The sequence below is a fragment of the Dama dama genome, chromosome X, assembly GCF_033118175.1.
Source record: "Dama dama isolate Ldn47 chromosome X, ASM3311817v1, whole genome shotgun sequence".
Taxonomy (NCBI): domain Eukaryota; kingdom Metazoa; phylum Chordata; class Mammalia; order Artiodactyla; family Cervidae; genus Dama; species Dama dama.
The window spans coordinates 56,582,995-56,606,618 of NC_083714.1; the positions used below are offsets into that span (position 1 = coordinate 56,582,995).

General features: G+C 38.2%; 1 protein-coding gene across 1 annotated transcript; it reads left to right on the top strand.

Annotated features, from left to right (window-relative positions):
- Positions 1-781: 781 nt before the first annotated feature.
- LOC133052474 (heat shock transcription factor, Y-linked-like) lies at positions 782-16,059 on the top strand. Its single transcript, XM_061137387.1, has 2 exons — positions 782-1,294; positions 15,373-16,059. Exons 1-2 carry the CDS (start codon positions 782-784, stop codon positions 16,057-16,059), a joined length of 1,200 nt encoding a protein of 399 aa, XP_060993370.1.
- Positions 16,060-23,624: the final 7,565 nt, after the last annotated feature.

Sequence of the window (23,624 nt, forward strand, 5' to 3'; positions counted from 1 at the left end):
ATATTCTGAGCAATATCCTGTGCACAGTTTTAGAGATGCTAAAGCCCCAACCAGGCTGAAATTTAAGTACATAGACCACATAGTAGATGGAACTAGCCGGTCAATGATGTTGTCTCCCAATATCCTCAGTAACAGGCCATAGTAGAATGTCCTAAAACTGATCACACACCCCTTGGCCTACTCTTACTCTGTCGTTAAATCCTTCCCCTGAAAGCATTTGTGGAGTGTGGGTCTTTTAGTCACCAGCTGCTAGGACGCCTTACTTGGTCCTATAATAATCATTACACTTGCTTTCACTGCAAGGCACAGTCAGTTGATTGACTTTATTGCACAGAAGTGAGCAGACCCAAGTTTGGTTTGGTAACAGTACTGAATAATAAGAATGTGTGTATAGAAGAGTGATAAATCACTTTTGTTTCAGGAACCAAGTAGATTTATTGATGTGATTTTTCTGTGTAAATATTCTTTAGGAATGAGATTTTGCAGGTTTCACATTTTTGGTTACTATTTATGTAAGCAGCCTGTATTTAAGTTGATACAGAAGTAGACACTGGTTGAACATTACCCTTCAATTGCTAGGAAACCAGTGACTTTGTGATGTCACAGCTACCCTTCAATTGCTAGGAGACCAGTGACTTTGTGATGTCACAGCTTTTTGACTTTGAGAACCACTGTGATGGTCTAGAAAGTTTATCTCTGTAGGCTAGCCAGGCAGCATTAGGAGATGCGGAGTATAAAATCAGACAGATAAGAAAAGTATCTGAGGAAATATTTCTTTGAGATGGCACATTTTTCTTCAGAAATTCAAGATGTGCTTCCTAGAGATGAATCAACTGGTTCAGAAACCACCATTAGATCCCCTTTGTGTGATTACACACATACTGAGGACTCAGTTTTGAGATCTATCATTGAAGAAGCAGCCTTTCAGGCTTTGTTTGAGGAAGTAGTGTTAAAAATGCCACGTTACACATTTTCTGTCTCTGAAACAGATGAATTGAATGATTTTCTTTCACTGAATTTTCCTCAAAAACTTTGGAAGATAGTTGAAAGTGATCAGTTTAAATCTATTTGGTGGGATGAGAGTGGCACTTCTATAGTGATCAATGAAGAAGTCTTCAAGAAAGAAGTCTTAGAAAGAAAGGCCCCTTTCAGAATATTTGAAACTCGTAGTGTGAAAAGTATAGTTCGACAGCTTAACCTTTATGGGTTTAGAAAAAAGCAACAAACTTTTCAAAGATCTGCTTCACTAGCTGACTTTCTGGAAGAAGAAAACAATGTCTCTGTTTTGAGCAAGGTATTCCAAACTTTTCACTTATTATTGGCAATATGTAAGATTAAATCATGTAACCTAGAAAGCATGTTCACATATGTAGCTAAAACTGAATTTAAAATTGAGTTAACAAACTGTTGAAAAGCTTTATTTTTTGAAGTTGAGAACAGCTAGAGGTTAAAATATTTGATATTTAACAAACATTCCTAGCAACTTGAAACCAGATACAAGTCCTGAAGCTAATTAAAGTGGGATTGACTATATATGTTTACAACATATTTTTACTTGGTATTTACTGTATGTGTTTACAACATATTTTTACTTGAGGATCATAATTGCTTCTAACATGTAAGGTTTTTTTTTTTTATAGTGCTTATGCTTTCATGGTTTTTTAAATTATATTTTAAATTTTAATTGGAGGCTAATTACATTACAATATTGTAGTGGTTTTTCCATACATGACACGAATCAGCCATGAATGTACATGTGTTCACCATCCTGAACCCCTCTCCCACCTCCCTCCCCATCCAATCCCTCTGGGTCATCCCAGTGCACCAGCAATGAGCACCGTGCTCATGCATTGAACCTAGACTAGCGATCTGTTTCATATATGTTAATATACATGTTTTGATGCTATTCTCTCAATTCATCCCACCCTTGTCTTCTCCCACAGAGTCGAAAAGACTGTTCTTTATGTGTGTGTCTCTTTTGCTGTCTCACATATAAGGTTATCATTACCATCTTTCTAAATTGCACATATATGCTTTGGTATACTGTATTGGTGTTTTTCTTTCTGGCTTAATTCACTCTAAGGCTCCAGTTTCATCCACCTCATTAGAACTGATTCAAATGTATTCTTTTTAATGGCTGAGTAATATTCCATTGTGTACATGTACCACCGTTTTCTTATCCATTCGTCTGCTGATGGAAATCTAGGTTGCTTCCATGTCCTGGCTATTATAAACAGTCCTGTGATGAACATTTGGGTACAAGTGTCTCTTTCGGTTCTGGTTTTCTCAGTGTGTATGCCTAGCAGTGGGATTGCTGGGTCATATGGCAGTTCTATTTCCGGTTTTTAAAGGAATCTCCACACTGTTCTCCAGAGTGGCTGTACTAGTTTGCATTTCCACCAACAGTGTGAGAGGGTACCCTTTTCTCCACAGCCTCTCCAGCATTTATTGTTTGTAGACTTTTGGATAGCAGTCATTCTGATTGATGTAAGATGGTACCTCATTGTGGTTTTGATTTGCATTTCTCTGATAAAGTGTGATGTTGAGCACCTTTTCATGTGTTTGTTAGCCATCTGTATGTCTTCTTTGGAGAAGTGTCTGTTTAGTTCTTTATCCCATATTTAATTCGGACATTTATGTATCATATCTGGAATTGAGCTGCAAGAGTTGCTTGCATATTTTTGAGATTAATACTTTGTCAGTTGCTTCATTTGCTATTATTTTCTCCCATTCTGAAGGCTGTCTTTTCACCTTGCTTATAGTTTCCTTCGTTGTGCAAAAGCTTTTCAGTTTAATTAGGTCCTATTTGTTTATTTTTGCTTTTATATCCATTACTATTGGAGGTGGGTCATAGAGGGTCCTGCTGTGATTTATGTCGGAGAGTGATTTGCCTATGTTTTCCTCTAGCAGTTTTATAGTTTCTGGTCTTACATTTAAATCTTTCATACATTTTGAGTTTATTTTTTGTATATGATGTTAGAAAGTGTTTTAGTTTCATTCTTTTACAAGTGGTTGATCAGTTTTACCAGCACCACTTGTTAAAGAGATTGTCTTTTCTCCATTGTATATCCTGCCTCCTTTGTCAAAGATAAGGTGTCCATAGGTGCGTGGATTTATCTCTGGGTTTTCCATTATGTTCCATTGTTCTATATTTGTGTCTTTGTGCCAGTACCATACTGTCTTGATGACTGCAGCTTTGTAGTGTAACCTGAAGTCAGGCAGGTTGATTCCTCCAATTCCATTTCTTTCTCAAGATTGCTTTGACTATTCGAGGTTTTTGTATTTCCATACAAATTGTGAAATTATTTGTTCCAGTTCTGTGACAAATACCATTGGTAGCTTGATAGGGATTGCTTTGAATCTATAGATATTTTTGGGTAGTAAACTCATTTTCACTATATTGGTTCTTCAAATCCATGAACATGGTATATTTTGCCATCTATTTGTGTCCTCTATGATTTCTTTCATCAGTGGTTAATAGTTTCTATACATATATATGTATTTTGTTTCCCTAGGTAGATGTATTCCTAAGTATTTTGTTCCTTTTGTTGTAATGGTGGATGGAATTTTTTCCTTAAATTCTCTTTCTGTTTTCTCTTTGTTAGTGTATAGGAATGCAAGGGATTTCTGTGTGTTAATTATATACCCTGCAACTTTACTATATTCATTGATTTAGATGTGGTAATTTTCTGGTGGAGTCTTTAGGGTTTTCTATGTAGAGGATCATGTCATCTGCACACAGAGTTTTACTTCTTCATTTCCAATCTGGAATCCTTTTATTTGTTTTCTGCTCTGATTGCTATAGCCAAAACTTACAAAACTATGTTGTATAGTAGTGGCCAGAGTGGGCACCCATGTCTTGTTCCTTTAGGAACATTTCCTTTAGGGGAAATGCTTTCAATGTTTCACCATTGAGGATAATGTTTGCTGTGGGTTTGTCATATACAGCTTTTATTATGTTGAGGTATGTTCCTCCTATTCCTGCTTTCTGGAGGGTTTTTTTTTTTATCATAAATGGATGTTGAATTTTGTCAAAGGAATTCTCTGCATCTATTGAGATAATCATATGGTTTTTATTTTTCAATTTGTTAATGTGGTATATTGCATTGATTAATTTGTGAGTATTAAACAGTAATTTCATCCCTGATATAAAGCCCAGTTAGCCATGATGTATTATTTTTTAACATGTTGCTGGATTCTGTTTGATAAGATTTTGTTAAACATTTTTACATCTATGTTCCTCAGTCATATTGGTCTGTAGTTTTCTTTTTTTGTGGCATCTTTGTCTGGTATTGGTATTAGGGTGATGGTGGCCTAATAGAATGAGTTTGAAAGTTTACAATTTTCTGGAAGAGTTTGAGTAGGATAGGTGTTAGCTCTTCTCTAAATTTTATCAGCTGTGAAGCCATCTGGTCCTGGGCTTTTTTTTACTGAAAGGCTTCTGACTACATTTTAGATCTCCGTGCTTGTGATGGGTCTGTTACATTTTCCATTTCTTCCTCATTCAGTTTTGGAAAGTTGTACTTTTCTAAGAATTTGTCCATTTCTTCAAGTTGTCCATTTTATTGGCATATAGTTGCTTACAGTAGTTTCTTATGGTCCTTCATTACTGTATAGTCTCTTGTGATTTCTCCATTTTAATTTTTATTTTTTTTTTAATTTGATTCTTCCCCTTTTTAACTTGATGAGTCTGGCCAGTGCTTTGTCGATTTTATTTATCTCCTCAAAGAACCAGCTTTCAGCTTTGTTGATTTTTGCTATTGTCTGTTTTGTTTCTTTTGCATTTATTTCTGCTCTATTTTATTATTTCTTTCCTTCTACTTACCCTGGAGTTCTTCATTTCCTCCTTTTCTAGTTACTTTAGGTGTAGAGTTAGGTTATTTATCTGACTTTTTTCTTCTTTCTTGAGGTAAGCCTGTATTGCTATGAACCTTCCCCTAAGCACTGCTTTTACAGTGTCCCATAGGTTTGTGGATGTTGTGTTTTCATTTTCATTCATTTGTATGCATATTTTGATTTCTTTTTTTATTTCTTCTGTGATTTGTTGGTTAATCAGAAGCGTGTTTTTCAGCCTCCATATGTTGGAATTTTTAATAGTTTTTCTCCTGTAATTGACATTTAATCATACTGCATTGTGGTCTGGAGATGCTTGGAATGATCTCAATTTTTTGAATTTACCAAGGCTCGATTTGTAGCCCAGGATGTGATCTATCCTGGAGAAGGATCCATGTGCTCTTGAGAAAAAAGGTGAAATTCATTGTTTTGTGGTGAAATGTCTTACAGATATCAATTAAGTCTAACTGGTCCATTGTGTCATTTAAAGTTTGTGTTTCCTTGTTAATTTTCTGTTTAGCTGACATATCCATAGGTGTGAGTGGGATGTCAAGGTCTCCCACCACTATTGTGTTATTGTTAATTTCCCCTTTCATACTTGTTAGCATTTGCCTTACATAGTGTGGTGCCCCTTTGTTGGGTGCATATATATTTATAATTTTTATGTCTTCTTCTTGGATTGATGCTTTGAACATTATGTAATGTCCTTCTTTGTCTCTTTTCACAGCCTTTATTTTAAAGTCTATTTTATTTGATATGAGTATTGCTACTCCTGCTTTCTTTTTGTCTGTATTTTCATGGAATATCTTTTTCCAATCCTTCACTTTCAGTCTGTATGTGTCCCTTGTTTTGAGGTGGATCTCTTGTAGACAAGATATATAAGGGTCTTGTTTTTGTATCCATTCAGCCAGTCTTTGTCTTTTGGTTGGGGCAGTCAACCCATTTACATTGAAGATAATTATTGATAAGTAACATCCCATTGCCATTTACTTTGTTATTTTGAGTTTGAGTTTATATATCCTTTCTGTGTTTCCTGTCTAGAGAAGATCCTTTAGCACTTGTTGGAGAGCTGGTTTGATGGTGCTGAATTCTCTCAGCTTTTGCTTGTCTGTAAAGCTTCTGATTTCTCCTTCATATTTGAGTCAGATCCTCTGGGTATAATAATCTGGGTTGTAGGTTTTTCTCTTTCATTACTTTAAGTGTGTCCTGCCATTCCTTTCTGGCCTGAAGAATTTCTATTGAAAGATTAGATGCTATCCTTATGGGAATCCACTTGTTCCTTATTTGTTGTTTCTCTCTTGCTGCTTTTATTTCTTCCATTTATTTTTATTAGTTGGAGTCTAATTACTTTACAATACTGTAGTGGTTCTTGCCATACATTGACATGAATCAGCCACGGATTTACATGTGTTCCCCATCCTGATCCCCCCTCCTGCCTCCCTCTCCATCCCATCCCTCTGGGTCTTTCCAGTGCACCAGCTCTGAGCAGTTGTCTCATGCATCCAAGCTGGGCTGGTGACCTGTTTCACCCTTGATAGTATACTTGTTTCAATGTTATTCTCTCAGAACATCCCAGCCTCACCTTCTCCCACAGAGTCCAAAATTTTGTTCTGTACATCTGTGTCTCTTTTTCTGTTTTGCATATAGGGTTATCATTACCATCTTTTTAAATTCCATATATATGCATTAGTATACTGTATTGGTCTTTATCTTCCTGATTTAATTCACTCTGTATAATGGGCTCCAGTTTCATCCATCTCATTAGAACTGATTCCAATGAATTCTTTTTAATGGCTGAGTAATATTCCATTGTGTATATGTACCACAGCTTCCTTATCCATTTGTCTGCTGATGGGCTCTAGGTTGGTTCCATGTCCTTGCTATTATAAACTGTGCTAGGATGAACATAGGGGTACACGTGTCTCTTTCAGATCTGGTTTCCTTGGTGTGTATGCCTAGGAGTGGGATTGCTGGGTCATATGGAAGTTCTATTTCCAGGTTTTTAAGGAATCTCCACACTGTTTTCCATAGCGGCTGTACTAGTTTGCATTCCCACCAACAGTGTAAGAGGGTTCCCTTTTCTCCACACCCTCTCCAGCATTCATTGCTTGTAGGTTTTGGATAGCAGCCATCCTGAATGGTGTGTAATTGTACCTCATTGAGGTTTTGATTTGCATTTCTCTGATAATGAGTGATGTTGAGCATCTTTTCATGTGTTTGTTAGACATCTATATGTCTTCTTTGGAAAAATGTCTGTATAGATCTTTGGTCCATTTTTTGATTGAGTCATTTCTTTTTCTGGAATTGAGCTTCAGGAGTTGCTTGTATATTTTTGAGATTAATCCTTTGTCTGTCTCTTCATTTGCTATTATTTTCTCCCATTCTGAAGGCTGTGTTTTCACCTTGCTTATAGTTTCCTTTGTTGTGCAAAGGCTTTTAAATTTAGTTAGGTCCCATTTGTTTATTTTTACTTTTATTTCCAATATTCTGGGAACTGGGTCATAGAGGATCTTTCTGTGATTTATGTCGGAGAGTGTTTTGCCTATGTTCTCCTCTAGGTGTTTTATAGTTTCTGGTCTTACATTTAGATCTTTAATCCATTTTGAGAGTATTTTTGTGTATGGTGTTAAAAAGTGTCCTAGTTTCATTGTTTTACAAATGGTTGACCAGTTTTCCCAGTACCACTTGTTAAAGAGGTTGTCTTTTTTCCGTTGTATATTCTTGCTTCCATTGTCGAAGTTAAGGTGTCCACAGGTACGTGGATTTATCTCTGGGATTTCTATTTTGTTCCATTGATCTATATTTCTGTCTTTGTGCCAGTACCATACTGTCTTGATGACTGTGGCTTTGTAGTAGAGCCTGAAGTCAGGCAGGTTGATTCCTCCAGTTCCATTCTTCTTTCTCAAGATTGCTTTGGCTATTCGAGGTTTTTTGTATTTCCATACAAATTGTGAAATTATTTGTTCTAGTTCTGTGAAGAATATCGTTGGTAGCTTGATAAGGATTGCATTGAATCTATAGATTGCTTTGGGTAGAATAGCCATTTTGACAATATTGATTCTTCCAATCCATGAACACGGTATGTTTCTCCATCTGTTTGTGTCCTCTTTGATTTCTTTCATCAGTGTTTTATAGTTTTCTATGTATAGGTCTTTTTGTTTCTTTAGGTAGATATACTCCTAAGTATTTTATTATTTTTTTGCAATGGTGAATGGAATTGTTTCCTTAATTTCTCTTTTTCTTTCCTCATTGTTAATGTATAGGAATGCAAGGGGTTTCTCTGTGTTAATTTTATTCCTGCAACTTTACTATATTCATTGGTTAGCTCCAGTAATTCTGGTAGAATCTTTAGGGTTTTCTATGTAGAGGATCATGTCATCTGCAAACAGTGAGAGTTTCATTCTTGTTTTCCTATCTGGATTCCTTTGATTTCTTTTTCTGCTCTGATTGCTGTGGGCAAATCTTCCAAATCTATGTTGAGTAGTAGTGGTGAAAATGGGTACACTTGTCTTGTTCCTGATTTTAGGGGAATGCCTTCAAATGCTTTCAAGTTTTCACCATTGAGGATCATGTTTACTGTGGGTTTGTTATATATAGCTTTTATTGTGTTTCAGTATGTACCTTCTCAGAGAAGGCAATGGCACCCCACTCCAGTACTCTTGCTTGGAAAATCTCATGGATGGAGGAGCCTGGTAGGCTGCAGCCCATGGGGTTGCAAAGAGTCAGACATGACTGAGCGACTTCACTTTCACTTTTCAACTTTATGCATTGGAGAAGGAAATGGCAACCCACTCCAGTGTTCTTGCCTGGAGAATCCCAGGGATGGGGTCACACAGAGTCAGACACGACTGAAGTGACTTAGCAGTAGTAGCATGTTCCTTCTACTCCTGCTTTCTGGAGAGTTTTTATCATAAATGGATGTTGAATTTTGTCAAAGGCTTTTTCTGCATCTATTGAGATAATCATATGGATTTTATCTTTCAATTTGTTAATATGGTGTATGACATTGATTGATTTGTGGATATTAAAAACTCCTTGCATTCCTGGGATAAAGCCTACTTGGTCATGATGTATGATCTTTTTCATATGTTGTTGGATTCTGCTTGCTAGAATTTTGTGAAGGATTTTTGCATCTATGTTCACCAGTGATATAGGCCTGTAGTTTTCCTTTTTTCATGGCATCTTTGGTTTTAGATTAGGGTGATGGTGGCCTCATAGAATGAGTTTGGAAGTTTACCTTATTCTGCAGTTTTCTGGAAGAGTTTGAGTAAGATAGGTGTTAGCTCTTTTCTCAATTTTTGATAGAATTCAGCTGTGAAGCCATCTGGTCCTGGGCTTTTGTGTGCTGGAAGATTTCTGATTACAATTTCGATTTCCTTGCTTGTGATGTGTCTGTTAAGATCTTCTGTTTCTTCCTGGCTCAGTTTTGGAAAGTTATGCTTTTCTAGGAATTTGTCCAATTCTTCCAAGTTTTCCATTTTATTGGCATAGCATTGCTGGTAGTAATATCTTATGACCCTTTGTATTTCAGTGTTGTCTGTTGTGATCTCTCCATTTTCATTTCTAATTTTGTTGATTTGGTTCTTCTCCCTTCGATTCTTAATGAGTCTTGCTAACAGTTTGTCAATTTTGTATATCTACTCCAAGACCCAGCTTTTAGCTTTGTTGATTTTTGCTATGGTCTCTCTCTGTCTCTCTGTCTCTCTGTCTCTCTCTTTTTGCATTTATTTCTACCCTTATTTTTAAGATTTCTTTCCTTCTACTCACCCTGGGGTTCTTCATTTCTTCCTTCTCTAGTTGCTTTAGGTGTAGAGCTAGGTATTTATTTGACTTTTTTCTTGTTTCTTGAGGTAAGCCTGTATTGCTATGAACCTTCCCCTAAGCACTGCTTTTACAGTGTCCCATAGGTTTGGGGTTGTTGTGTTTTCATTTTCATTTGTTTCTATGCATATTTTGATTTCTTTTTTATTTCCTCTATGATTTGTTGGTTATTCATAAGCGTGTTATTTATCCTCCATATGTTTGAATTTTTAATAGTTTTCTTCCTGTAATTGAGATCGAGTCTCACTGCATTGTGGTCAGAAATGATGGCTGGAATGATTTCAATTTTTTTGAATTTCCCAAGGCTAGATTTGTGGCCCAGGATGTGATGTATTCTGGAGAAGGTTCCGTGTGCACTTGAGAAAAAGGTGAAATTGATTGTTTTGGGTGCAATGTCCTATCGATATCAATGAGGTCTAGCTGGTCCATTGTGTCATTTAAAGTTTGTGTTTCCTTGTTAATTTTCTATTTAGTATATCTATGCATAGGTGTGAATAGGGTAGTAAAGTCTCCCACTATTGTTGTGTTATTGTTAATTTCCCCTTTCATACTCATTAGCATTTGCCTTACATATTGTGGTCCTCCTATGTTGGGTGCATATATATATATATATATATATATATATATATATATATATATATATAATTGTTATATCTTCTTCTTGGATTCATCCTTTGATCATTATGTAGTGTCTTTCTTTGTCTCTTTTCACAGCCTTTATTTATTTAATTTTTTTTCGATTTATTTTTATTCATTGGAGGCTAATTACTTTACTATATTGCAGTGGTTTTTACCATGAATTGACATGAATCAGCCACGGATTTATATGTCTTCCCCATTCCGATCCCCTCTCCCGCCTCCCTTTACATCCCATCCCTCTGGGTCTTTCCAGTGCACCAGCCCTGAGCACCTGTCTCATGCATCCAACCTGGGCTGGTGATCTGTTTCACCCTTGATAGTATACTTGTTTCAATGTTGTTCTCTCTAAACATCCCACCCTCGCCTTCTCCCACAGAGTCTAAAAGTCTGTTCTATACATCTGTGTCTCTTTTTCTGTTTTGCATAGAGGGTTGTTGTTATCATCTTCTAAAATTCCATATATATATATATATATATATATATATATATATGTTAGTATACTGTATTGGTCTTTATCTTTATGGCTTACTTCACTCTGCATAATGGGCTCCAGTTTCATCCATCTCATTAGAACTGATTCAAATGAATTCTTTTTAATGGCTGAGTAATATTCCATAGTGTATATGTACCACAGCTTCCTTATTCATTCATCTACTGATGGGCATCTAGGTTTTTTCCATGTCCTTACTATTATAAACAGTGCTGTGATGAACATAGGGGTACATGTGTCTCTTTCAGATCTGGTTTCCTTTGTGTGTATGCTCAGGAGTAGGATTGCTGGGTCATATGACAGTTCTATTTCCAGTTTTTTAAGAAATCTCCACAGTGTTCTCCATAGTGGCTCACAGTCTTTATTTTAAAGTGTATTTTATCTGATATGAGTATTGTGACTCCTGCTTTCTTTTGGTCTCCATTTGCGTGAAATTATTTTTTCTATCCCTTCACTTTCAGTCTGTATGTGTCCCTTGTTTTGAGGTGAGTCTCTTGTAGAGAGCATATATAGGGGTCTTGTTTTTGTATCCATTCAGCCAGTCTTTGTCTTTTGGTTGGGGCATTCAGCCCATTTACATTGAAGGTAATTATTGATAGGAATGGTCCCATTGTCATTTACTTTGTTGTTTTGGGTTTGCTTTTATACAAGCTTTCTGTGTTTCCTGTCTAGAGAAGATCCTTTAGCATTTGTTGAAGAGCTGGTTTGCTGGTGCTGAATTCTCTCAGCTTTTGCTTGTCTGTAAAGCTTTTGAATTCTGCTTCAAGTCTGAATGAGATCCTTGCTGGGTACAGTAATCTGGTTTGTAGTTTATTCTCTTTCATTACTTTAAGTATGTCCTGCCATTCCCTTCTGGCCTGAAGAGTTTTTTTGATAGGTCAGGTGTTATCCTTAGGGGAATCCCTTTGTGTGTTATTTGTTGTTTCTCCCTTGCTGCTTTTAATATTTGTTCTTTGTGTTTGATCTTTGTTAATTTGATTAATAAGTGTCTTGAGGTGTTTCACCTTGGGTTTATCCTGTTTGGGACTCTCTGGGTTTCTAGGACTTGTGTAACTATTTCATTCCCCATTTTAGAGAAGCTTTCAGCTGTTATCTCCTCAAGTATTTTCTCATGGCCTTTCTTTTTGTCTTCTTCTTCTGGAACTCCTATGATTCAAATGTTGGGGCATTTCACATTGTCCCAGAGTTCCCTGAGGTTGTCCTCTTTTCTTTTGATTCTTTTTTCTTTTTTGCTCTCTGCTTCATTTATTTCCACCATTTCATCTTCTACCTCACTTATCCTATCTTCTGCCTCCATTATTCTACTCTTGGTTCCCTCCAGAGTGTTTTTGATCTCATTTATTGCATTATTCATTATATACTGACTCTTTTTTATTTCTTCTAGGTCCTTGTTAAACATTTCTTGTATCTTCTGAATCCTAGTCTCCAACCTATTTATCTGTAACTCCATTTTGTTTTCAAAATTTCAGATCATTGTTATTATCATTATTCTAAATTCTTTTTCAGGTAGATTCCCTATCTCCTCCTCTTTTGTTTGGCTTGGTGGGCATTTTTCATGGTCCTTTACTTGTTAGGTATTTCTCTGCCTTTTCATCAGTTTAGATTGCTGTGTTTGGAGTGGCCTTTCTGTGTTCTGGTGGTCTGTGGTTCCTTTTCTTTGTGGAGGTTTCTCCCGGTGGGTGGGGTTGGATGATTGGCTTGTCAATGTTTCTTGGTTAGGGAAACTTGTGTCTGTGTTCTGGTGAGTGGAGCTGGATTTCCTCTCTCTGGAGTGCAATGGAGTGTCCAGTAGTGAGTTTTGAGATGTGTCTGTGTGTTTGGTGTGACTTTGGGTAGCCTGTATGTTGACGCTCAGGGCTATGTTCCTGTGTTGCTGGAGAATTTGCATGGTATGTCTTGCTCTGGAACTTATTGGCTCTTGGGTGGTGGTTGGTTTCAGTGTAGGTATGAAGGCTTTTGGGTGATCTCTTATTACTTAATCTTCCCTGTAGTCAGGAGTTCTTTGGTGTTCTCATGTTTTGGGCTTAAGTCTCCTGCCTCTGGATTTCAATCTTATTCTTCCAGTAGCCTCAAGGCTTCTCTAACTATACAGCATTGATAATAAAACTTCTCGGTTAATGGTGAAAAGATTCTCCACAGCGAGGGACACCCAGAGAGTTTCACAAAGTTACATGAAGAAGAGGAGAGGGAGGAAGGAGATAGAGATGAGCAGGAGGAGAAAAGGGGGAACTCAAGAGGACAGAGAGAGAGATCTATGCAGTACTCTCTTCCCTAAGTGTTCTCCATAGTCCAGAACACCCACAGAGATTCACAGAATTGGATTGAGAAGAGAAGGGGGAGGGAGGAAATAGAGGTGATCTGGGGGAGAAAATGGAGAGTCAAAAGGGGGAGAGAGTCATCATCACACTCCTAAGTAAAAATGGGTACTGAATATTGGATTCTTAAATGTCCAAAATTGATATCAAATACTGAAAAACAAAGATGAAAAATCTAGAGTAGAGGTTAGACTCTTAAAAATACAATATTAACAACAAAAACACAAAAATTTAAGAAATATATATGAAGGTCACTTTAAAAATAGGGTCTTCCTTTTATTTGCAAAGTTAGAGTGAAATGAAAATGAAAATTTAGGAGTAATAGAGGACTTTAAAAGAAAATAAAAATATTTAATTTAAAAAATAGTAAAATTATATGAGAATGAAAATGAAAGTTAAAGAGTAATAGAGGACACTGAAAGAAAATCATAGAAGAAAAGACAAATCAGGAAAAAAATTAATTAAAAAATAGTAAAAATATATGTAACTGAAAATTAAGGAGTAATGGAGGAGTAATAGAGGAGTTTAAAAAAAATAAAAGAAAATGACAATTAAGGAGTAATCGCGGAGTAATAAGGAATTTTAAAAGAAAATAAAAGAGAAAATTAAAAAAAAAGAAAAGATAAAAAAATTTTTAATTAAAAAAAATAGTAAAAAGATATCTAGAAATTTCTCTGGAGCTGTTCCGTGCAGAGTGGGTTTGGTTCAGTTTCAGACAGCTCCTTGTTCTAGCTTACACTTCTCGATATCTATAGGCCCCTTCCGGTTTAGTTGGTGTTGACCACAGGGATTTTAATCTGTTGCACCGGTCACTTCTGAAGCGGTTCCCTTTGTTTCTTTGGCTTGTGTTTGCAGGTCTCTTCTGTGTCTAACTTCCGCCCTGACACAAGCAGGTGGATGTTGTCTCTTGTTTAGGTTTGCTTGTTCAGTCGTGTTGTGGGGAGGGAGGGGCACTGCAGAGAAATGTCACTGGCCTGTGTGGGGAGCACTCGCAGTGCTCCAGCCACACTGGGTTTGCCCCCTCTCTCGGCGTGTGTGCTTTCCCCGTCTACACTGCTCAGGCTCCAGGCTGCTCTATAGGGAGTGGGCTCTGAGTTGCATGCAGTTCCAGTTTTCGGGGTCTGCACAAAAGCACAGACTCGGTTGGGCCTGTGTTTTGTGCCTTCCCCGGCCCGAGCAGCTCAGGAGGCCAGGAGCTTGACGAGCACACTCTCCCTGGGTGCAGTGCACCTTATCCCCTCAGTTGTCCCAGCCTCAGTTTCCACGCGCAGCAGTTTGGTGCGCCTTGTATCTGCTCTGGGGAGCTGGTCTGTAGCCGCAACCCTCCTGGTGGATGTCAACCATCCAGAATCTCAGGAAGTCTTTGGTTAGAAACTGGAAGCCTGTTTGCCGTTTGGTAGGGGATGCTGTCTCTGGGGCCGAGTTTGCCCCTTTCCCCTCCCTCCTGCCTCCTGCCTCCGGCAGGGGATTGGCTAGTCCACAGCTGACTAGCTCTTCTCTGGAATTGTTCAGTCTTTCTTTTGTTCTGCGAACGGCTGGCAGTGTGTTCCGTTAGTGTGATTTTTGCTGGTTAATTTTCTCTCTCTCTCTTGCTATCCCACAGTTTAAGTTGCTGTCTCACGTTAGCTCCCTCCAATTGCCCTCAGGGCATCCAGGCCCGGTCTTTACCCTAAGCAATACCGCCTGCTCTTCTCGTTCAGCCTCCACTTGCTGGTGGCGAATGCGAGCACTGGGAATTGCCGTTAAGGACGTAATCTGTGTGTTTTATTTATTTATTTGTTTTTCTCCTAGTTATGTAGCCCTCTGAGTTTCCGACACTCTCCACAGACCCACTGGTGAGAGTGTTTCCTAAAGTTTGGAAACTTCTCCTCTTTTAAAACTCCCTTCCTGGGACAGATCTCCTTCCCTATGTCTTTTGTGTCTCTTTTTATCTTTTATATTTTATCCTACCTTCTTTCAAAGACAATGGGCTGCCATTCTGTGGGCTTGATGACCTCTGCCAGCATTCAGAAGATGTTTTGTGGAATTTGCTCAGCTTTCAAAGGTTCTTTCAAAGAATTCGTGGGGGGAAAAGTAGTCTCCCTGTCTTATTCTTCCGCCATCTTCAGAACACCTCTCTCTAACATGTAAGATGTTAAAACTACCAATGGAGGTATTTTATTTGATGCTATTTCATTTGTATCATTAAAAGAGTAAATGCTTATAGTTTAGTTTTGCTTGTCAGTTTTACCTTGGTTTATAAAGAAACTAAATAATTTTCTCCTTTGATTTTAGTTACAGATCTATCATAATCCAAATTTCAAAAGAGGCTATCCCCAACTTTTACTAAGACTAAAAAGAAGAGTTGGGATTAAAAATGTCTCTCCAATATCTTCATTCGTTCCAGATTACAAGAAGAAGCATGTTAAAGCACGGGGCAACATAGATGATTGTAACTCTAATTTTCTTCCTGAAACTAGCGGGGAGAGTGCATTTTCAGCCTCGACAAGTTTAAGTGTGCCTTTCATACGGAAGCCTTATACCAGGCAGACAGTCGCTAATAGAAGTGCCCTCGCTCCGTGTGATTTTCCTTCCCCATCATCAATATCAGTTAGACAAACAGAACAGATTGTGATAGATCAACCTGCTGTTTTAAATCAGTTGAGCATTTTAAATTGGCACTCACATAGCAGCTACACTCAAGCAAATGGCCTCATTGAGAACGTTACTACTACAATTACTTCTGTTTCTCAGAACCACATCGTATCTCCATTACAGAGCAGTTATTTTGGACTGATGTTGGAGCCTTCTAAATTTCCAGTTAGCTACAGCAATATGTCAGCCTATGACAGTCCTTTTCCTAACCTGCAGCAGAGAGGCAACTCATGGTCTCCAGTGCCAAGGATCCGTGATACATCTGCTTCCTCTCTTTCAAAGTCAACTCATCAAAAATCTTCATTATATGAAAACTGTCCTAATTAAAACTGATCTATCAAATATGTGCCAGATTATGCAGCATAATGAAGATGAAAATTTACAGTGGGAGGCTTCAACAAATTCCTACAAGTCTCATATTTGAACAATAAAGTTACATGTTCATCTTCATAGTTTCATTTTCTATTTTGAAACGAGTAAATGGGGCCTTATTTCATTGTCTGGCTATATTAATGTGTTGTTTTACACACTCTTTAGTTCAAGGAAGCATTCTTTATGCATCCTAGGTAAATGACAGCTAATCAATTGTTTCTAAGCAAGAAAATGAGAACAAAGGGAAGAGAGGTAAAGAATGTAAAAGTGATTTCTGAAATCATCCCTGCTGAAGTGAATGGGTGTCTACACTATGATGGTATGGGCGAAGGAAGGAATACAAATAAAATAAAAAAAATGCAAATACACAGTACATACCTTAGAGTATTCTGAGTTACATCATACTCTATGAGTTACTGGATAGAGTCTTAAGAGGTTAGACAGATTGTCCACATAGAAATTCATTTCATCTATGAAAATATAGATGTTGTAGCATATCCAAAATCATGATCACCATCATACCATCACTGGGATACCAAAGATAACATGACTTAGTCAATGATTGGCCCATGGTCAGCACAAGATTGGCACTTTACAAGATAGGTATTTTACCTTATAATACAAGGCATTATATAGGGTCATCTTTCCCCTGCTCTCCTTAAGGCATCCCTTTATTTCCTCCCACCAAGATTCCACCCTATATTTCCTAGTGCATATTTAGATGTTGCTTATCTCTTCCCACAGAGACAGAATAAATTCCTTGTGGTGACTGCAGCACCTCAGTATGGTTAACAAATTCTTTGAAGACATGATATCTGTTTCCTTTGTTGTTTCATTATCTTTCTGTTACACTGGGATTCTGGAGTTACAATCACACAAACTACTTTCAGTCAGGCTAAGCCCCACCTCACAACTTTGCCTCAACTCTTTCTTAGTGTTGGAGGGAACCTCTGTTTGCCCTCCTATCAAGGTAAGCACAGATAACAGGTCTTCGACGTGTTTTACCCTCTTTTCTTTATGTATCTTTCACATTAGCTAAAACGTAGAGCCTGAAAAGGACACATTTTAAGTACTTACTGAATTATTAATAAAGAAATGTAATAACCAATCAAATGCTATATACATTACTCAACAACATCCCATAACCTGCACTAGCATCACAATTGACCTTTCCTATTTACTGAACATTTTTTCCAAGTTGATAAATATTTATTATATTTACATGAATGTCACATGTGGTAATTCAAATTATAAAATGATTGCTACTCTCATGAAGTTTACAGTGTATATGAACCCCTTCTAAACATGTTGCTTCAGGCCCCAGGTCCCTAAAATTCAGTAGTAGTTAATAGAGATATGAATTTTTTTTTTTTAAAAAAGGGGAATCATTCAATTTAATCATCTAGAAAAGTCATGGAATAAGCAGGAATCAAAATAAATGGTAATCCTTAATATATTTCACAATGAAATACTCTGAGCAGACTGTGCTTGTTGGACTATCCAGATTGTCATGAGGACTACCTAGAAATCTTGGCAATCTCAAATTTGTGGCCATTCCTTTAGACAGCGGTGGCAACATCAAGTCATGTCCCTGTTTTATTATGCTAATCCGCATAGGACAGCACAATGTTAAGTTCACCGTTCTCATTCTTGCAGCCAACAGACAGTGAAATCTGTGGAATATTTGCATAGATAAGCGAGTTGTCCACACAGCACACTCTTTATCTTTCACTGAAAACTTTCATTAAGTGTAGGTGAGAATACCATGCTTTAGAGAGGTAAGCATTTTACAGCAACTGTAAGAGCTATTGAAATTGGTGTCCTTAGTTATCACTTCAAGCACAAAGTCGAATGGCCTTGTTTTAGATTTCAGGCATCTTAGTACGTAGTCAAATTTGATTGTATTGAGAAATATCACCTTAAATGTGATTATATCTTCTATTTCATTACCATATACTGATTATTCCTTCTCACTCCCTTTTAACTGTTTTTCATGTTCTGGTTGAGTGGCAGGTCCTTCTCAAAAAGAACAGGATTAATCCACTTAGTCCTCTGTGATAACTTGGAAACGGCATGGATAAGGACATCCAATATATTGTGTTTAAAAACTACTGTTTTTGTTCCCTCCTGAAAACATTATTAAATTTTACCTCAATTGCCCTACCAAAGGAAGCCTGGTTGCATGATACATTACCTTGGTGATCAATTTCCATATGGCTTTAGCATATCAGTACCTTTAATTCTCAAAAGCTTATAGAGACTATAGCTCAGTACATTAGGTAAACATTGTACATGAATTCAGTTTAATTTCCTTTATTTTTTAAAATTATTTTATAATTGGTCCCTGAAATAGCAAAAGTGAAATTGAAAATTTAGGTGAGGTAAATGCAGAAGATTGGGGCAAAAAGTAGACAAATTGATAGGAGAAGGTCAGAGGATGGAATCAGATGCTTAAAGTGTAACAAGTAAATGTGTAACTGCAGGGCCTGAAGAGGTCACTATGTCTTCAGTCTTGTTACCCTATAACATTATTTTCATTTTAGCAAATCACAGAATAGTCTTACAAACAAAATATCCTAAGATCCCCTGGAGTGCAGAACAAAGGTATATCTTTTAAAACATTCTGATTTAAAATGTCACTAGAGTGAAATCATTCAACTACAAAATAACTTCCAACATTAAGCCTACAAGCAAGTTACAGAGAACTTCTGTGCAGTTCATAGGTGTCCTTCAGTAAGTCCTTGGGTTTTCTTTTCCTTTTGTTAATTGTGTTTTGAGCATATAAGATGGTGACTGTGCTTGTGTGTGTCCATCAGAGTAAGAACGTGTTTGTGAGTGTATGTCTGGGTTTTCTTTTTGACTTTTATGTTAGAGATTTTGGCTGAAGAGATGGTTAATTCAAAAATACAAGAGGCACAAATTAAAATGTCCATTCAAAAGTCTACTTTCTCTTTTCAAAGTGCAAGGCAAACGGGTGAGTTTCAAAGGTTGAAACCATTTCAATAATAACCAATCTACTCCATCCAAACATAGTTGAAAACTGTGGTACTCTCCCAATCAGCCCAGCAAAAGTTAAGTGGGACCTTAGAGGTCTATTATGTCTGGCAATAACAAAACACCCACCTTCTAATATGGCAGTACCAGAGAAGGCTTAGTAGATGCCTGGGGTTTCAACCAAGTCCTTCCTGTAAGAGGATACTACCTTCCTTCTTAGCCAGGAATGTACTGTGAAGAATTAATGGGGAGCATGGAGGTTGCACACTCATCAATAATGAAGAACACTCTTAGGAATCAAATGACACTAAGGATGAAATCTGGAATTCTGTTCCCACATGGTGGGAGTTGCCTTCCCCCTTCCCAAGTGTATCAGACAGACAGTTAAAATAGAAGGAATAACATATAACATGGTCCACATTCTTCTTACCTAATACCTTAAATGTCCAAGCCCCGCCACACTGCTAAGATGCTGACTATACAGGACTTCTGGGCTTCAACTCTGTGTGGCAACCATCAAATCAAAATGTTATGAATATTTGAGATGTATTGATAGTGCAAATCTATAAAGCCAAAAGTCTTGAGATCTGATTGAAAGAGGAAGACTGTGTACTCCCTGTCATCAGTTTTATGGGGCTTTCCCATGCATTCACTCACTTCCACAATCCTCAACCTTCATCTGAAGACACAAGCTGTGACTTTAAGAGGAGAGGAATGGTCTGCTCAAAGAGAAGGCGAGTGGCAAAGTCAAATGGATCCAGTTGCCTACCAGCTCCCATGCTCAGTAATGTAACCCCTTGTAGGCATTCCTAAGGGTGACTAGGATGCACAAATCAAAGGTGCTGCTCATTGGATTACAGAGTTTGACTGAGAAGCTATAAGTTTGTTGACCTCTCACCCCATTTCTAAGATCACATACCATGCATGTTAATACATCAGAAGATGGGCAGCTCTAGTAGACATTCAGAGACTGTGCCTATTTCTGTCTAAGAGCAAGGTTGTTGGTCCAAGGGGCATGTGGGCTAAGGTTTACATCTCAGGATTCCACATGACTCCACATGAGTTCTTCTCTGGAAAGCTCTCAAAAGGCATTGTGGGCAGTACTTTTTGAGGGAGGAAAAGAAGGAATCTGACCTGAGCTCTGCTCTTTCTAATTGTCTCAATCTCACTTGTCATCCCAGGTACAATGACAGAGTTAACATGCTATCTGAACCATCTCTCAAGAACTGCCAATACCAATTTTTTGATGTTGTTCAGTCACTCAGTCTTGTCTGACTCTTTGTGACTCCATGTACAGCAAGAACCCCGGGCTTTGCTGCCCTTCAAATTGCCCACAGTTTCCTCAATCCCATGACCTTTGAGTCAGTGATGCTTTGCAGCCATCTTGTGCTCTGTCGTTCCCTTCTCTTCCTGCCCTCAATCTTTCCCTGCATTAGTTTCTTACCAGTGATTCTACTCTTGGCCTCAGGTGGCCAATATACTGGCTCTTCAGATTCAGCATCAGTCCTTCAATGAATAGTCAGAGTTGATTTCCTTCATGCTTTACTAGTTTGAGCTCCATGCTCACCGCAGAACTCTTACACCTCTTCTCCAGCCCCACCGTAGCAAAGCATCAGTGTTTTCACGCTCAGTTCTTGTGGTCCTGCTCTCTCCTCCATATGGTACACCTGACAATTAACTTTAACTTTTGGAACTTTTTCAGTAATCAATCACTCTGCCTTTTAATATGGTGTCTAGATTGGTCATAGATTTTTGTCCAAGGGGCAAGTGATTTTTAGTTTCATGGCTGCAGTCACTTCAGCAGTATTATCAGAGGTCAAGAAAGTAAAACCTGTCACTTATTCAATTGTATCCCATAGATATATCTCAAACTGGTTGGACCAAATTCCATGATCTTATTTTTTGTGTTTGTCTGTTTTCATACTGAATTTCAATCAAACTTTTCTGCTCTCCCCTTTCATCTTCATCAGAAGGCTCTTTAATTCCTAGTGGTTTTCAGCCATTTGTGTGGTGTCATCTTATAATTCAGTTCAGTTCAGTTCAGTCGCTCAGTTGTGTCCAACTCTTTGCAACCCCATGAATCGCAGCACACCAGGCTTCCCTGTCCATCACCAACTCCTGGAGTTTACTCAAACTCAAGTCCATCAAGTCACTGATGTCATCCAGCCATCTCATTCTGTCATCCCCTTCTCCTCCTGCCCCCAATCCCTCCCAGAATCAGTGTCTTTTCCAATGAGTCAACTCTTTGCATGAGGTGGCCAAAGTACTGGAGTTTCAGCTTCAGCATCAGTCCTTCCAATGAACACCCAGGACTCATCTGCTTTAGGATGCAGTGGTTGAGGTTATTCATATTTCTCACACAGTAATTTTATTTCCAGCTTCAGATTCTTTCAGTAAGTTACATTACATGATATATTCTGCACAGAAGTCAAATAAGCTGGATGACAGTATATAGCCTTGATGGATCTCCTTCCCAATTTTGAACCAGTTCATTTTTCCTTGTCCAGTTGCAACTGTTGTGTCTTGACCTGTATGCACATTTCTCAGGAAACAGATATGGTGGTCTCATATTCATATCTCTTTTAGAATTTCCCAGTTTGTTGTGATCTGCACAGTCTAAAGGCTTCCCTGGTGGTTCAGATGGTAAAGCATCTGCCTGCAATGCAGGAGATCCAGATTCCCAGGGAATGGAACATCCCCTGGAGAAAGAAATGGCAGGCTACGGTCCATGGGGTCACAGAGAATCAGACATGAACGAATGACCTCACATTTACACACAGTCTAAGCCATTAGCAGAGTCAATAAAGCAGATGTAGATGACTTTATGGAATCTCCTTGCTTTTTCTGTGATCCAAACACCAATTAAGGTTTACCTATTAAAACTAAATGACTAAATACACTTTCCTGTTTTTGTGTTATTTTTCTTTCTCTCTTTTTCAAGCTATCATCTACCAATTGTTACATTCCTGGGCACTTGCTATCTTCTTATACAAGAATTAAATTATGTCCATGCCAGTCTCTGACCTTTGACACCCACTTAAACAGTTAAGTTTCCAGAGTAGAAATAAGGAATCTGTGCTCTGGGGAAATGTCAGGACCGTTTGACAAATAGCTGGATTTTTTCAGGAAATGACTTTTGAGCCCAATTCCTGTATCATCTCTTATCTGGAAAAGAAATACGTTTCCTCAGGCTGATGAAAATTCCTCATCAGCATAAATTTCAGGAAAAATAAATGTGCTTGTCTGCATGTTCAAAGTCAAAGATGTATCAGTTATGTGTGTATATGTATGACCTCCAATCAAACAGATTAATTCATGTCAACTAAAGTTTGTTGTTTTACTGACATGTGGAAAGGAATTAAAGAGCTTGCCTAGAAAGAAAATCAGAAGTTCCAAGTTGGCAGAAAAGTAACAGGATGTTGAGTGCAACTCTCTCCATGGAGGCATCACAATTAATACTTCTATGAAGGCAAAAGTTTCTTAGCAGAAGACCTTGCTCAACAGAGAGGACTACATGGTATCTAGACACAACTGGGAAGAATTGAGGGAAGATGGTAGAAGGAGCATGAGAGGAATAGGATTAAACCTGTGTCTTGCAGTGGGAGACTGAGAAGCATGGAATAGTTTGAGGACTCAGGCAAGTCATCTCACTATACCTTAAATTGCTTTCTATTAAAAGGAAGCAAGGTGAAGAAGCTGATGAAGTGTAGTTTGTCTAAAGTGAGAATCAAATAGAGAATGTGTGGTGTGGTCCTACATGCCCAAAACTGCAATGCAGGTCAACCAGTGTGCATAGGGCCTGGAAGATGAAACATGGTGTTAGAAAGCCGACCTGGGAGGAAACTGCTTCTAACTATGTGGAGATGACATGATGGATCTGGGACAACAAAGTGTCTAGAAGGAATGCCTTTCGAGAAATCCCAAACTGACTAAGAAGCAGGACCTTAGGGCTCAGTCACACGGAGGAGATGGTGACACATTTGAATCCCCCTTCTTCCCACATGCTAAGACCTACTATCAGGCAGTAGAGAAAGACTAGCCAGACTACCACTCATGCTGCTGCCACCACAGGCTAGAAAATGATCTCATAGGGCCATAACTTTTCTGCCCATGGCTGATGGCTCCTCTGCAAAACTGACACCACCAGGGCTCCTACAGTCCAAGAAGCTGTACCACTTCCTCCAGTGTTCAACAAGGCAGACCCAAGTGTTCCACAAGAGTCTTGGGGTAGGCTCCTCTGGTGACCATATGGAGAGGTTTTCATAAAACTACATCTGAGACCCAGGGTCAGGGCAACTAACAAAAAAAGGATTGAAAACTTTCCCATCAGCTGAGCAAGCTGCAGATTAAATCCACATGATCAATTGTGCAGACTTTTTGTCTATGGGATACATAAAATGACAATAGATTTCCAGTGAATGAAAATGTCCAGGCTCTGGCAACTCTAAGAACAAACAGGAGTTATCCCAGATTAGAGTCTGACCTGTCCCTACTTCAGATCCAGAGTTCAGTTCTCCCCACATTTG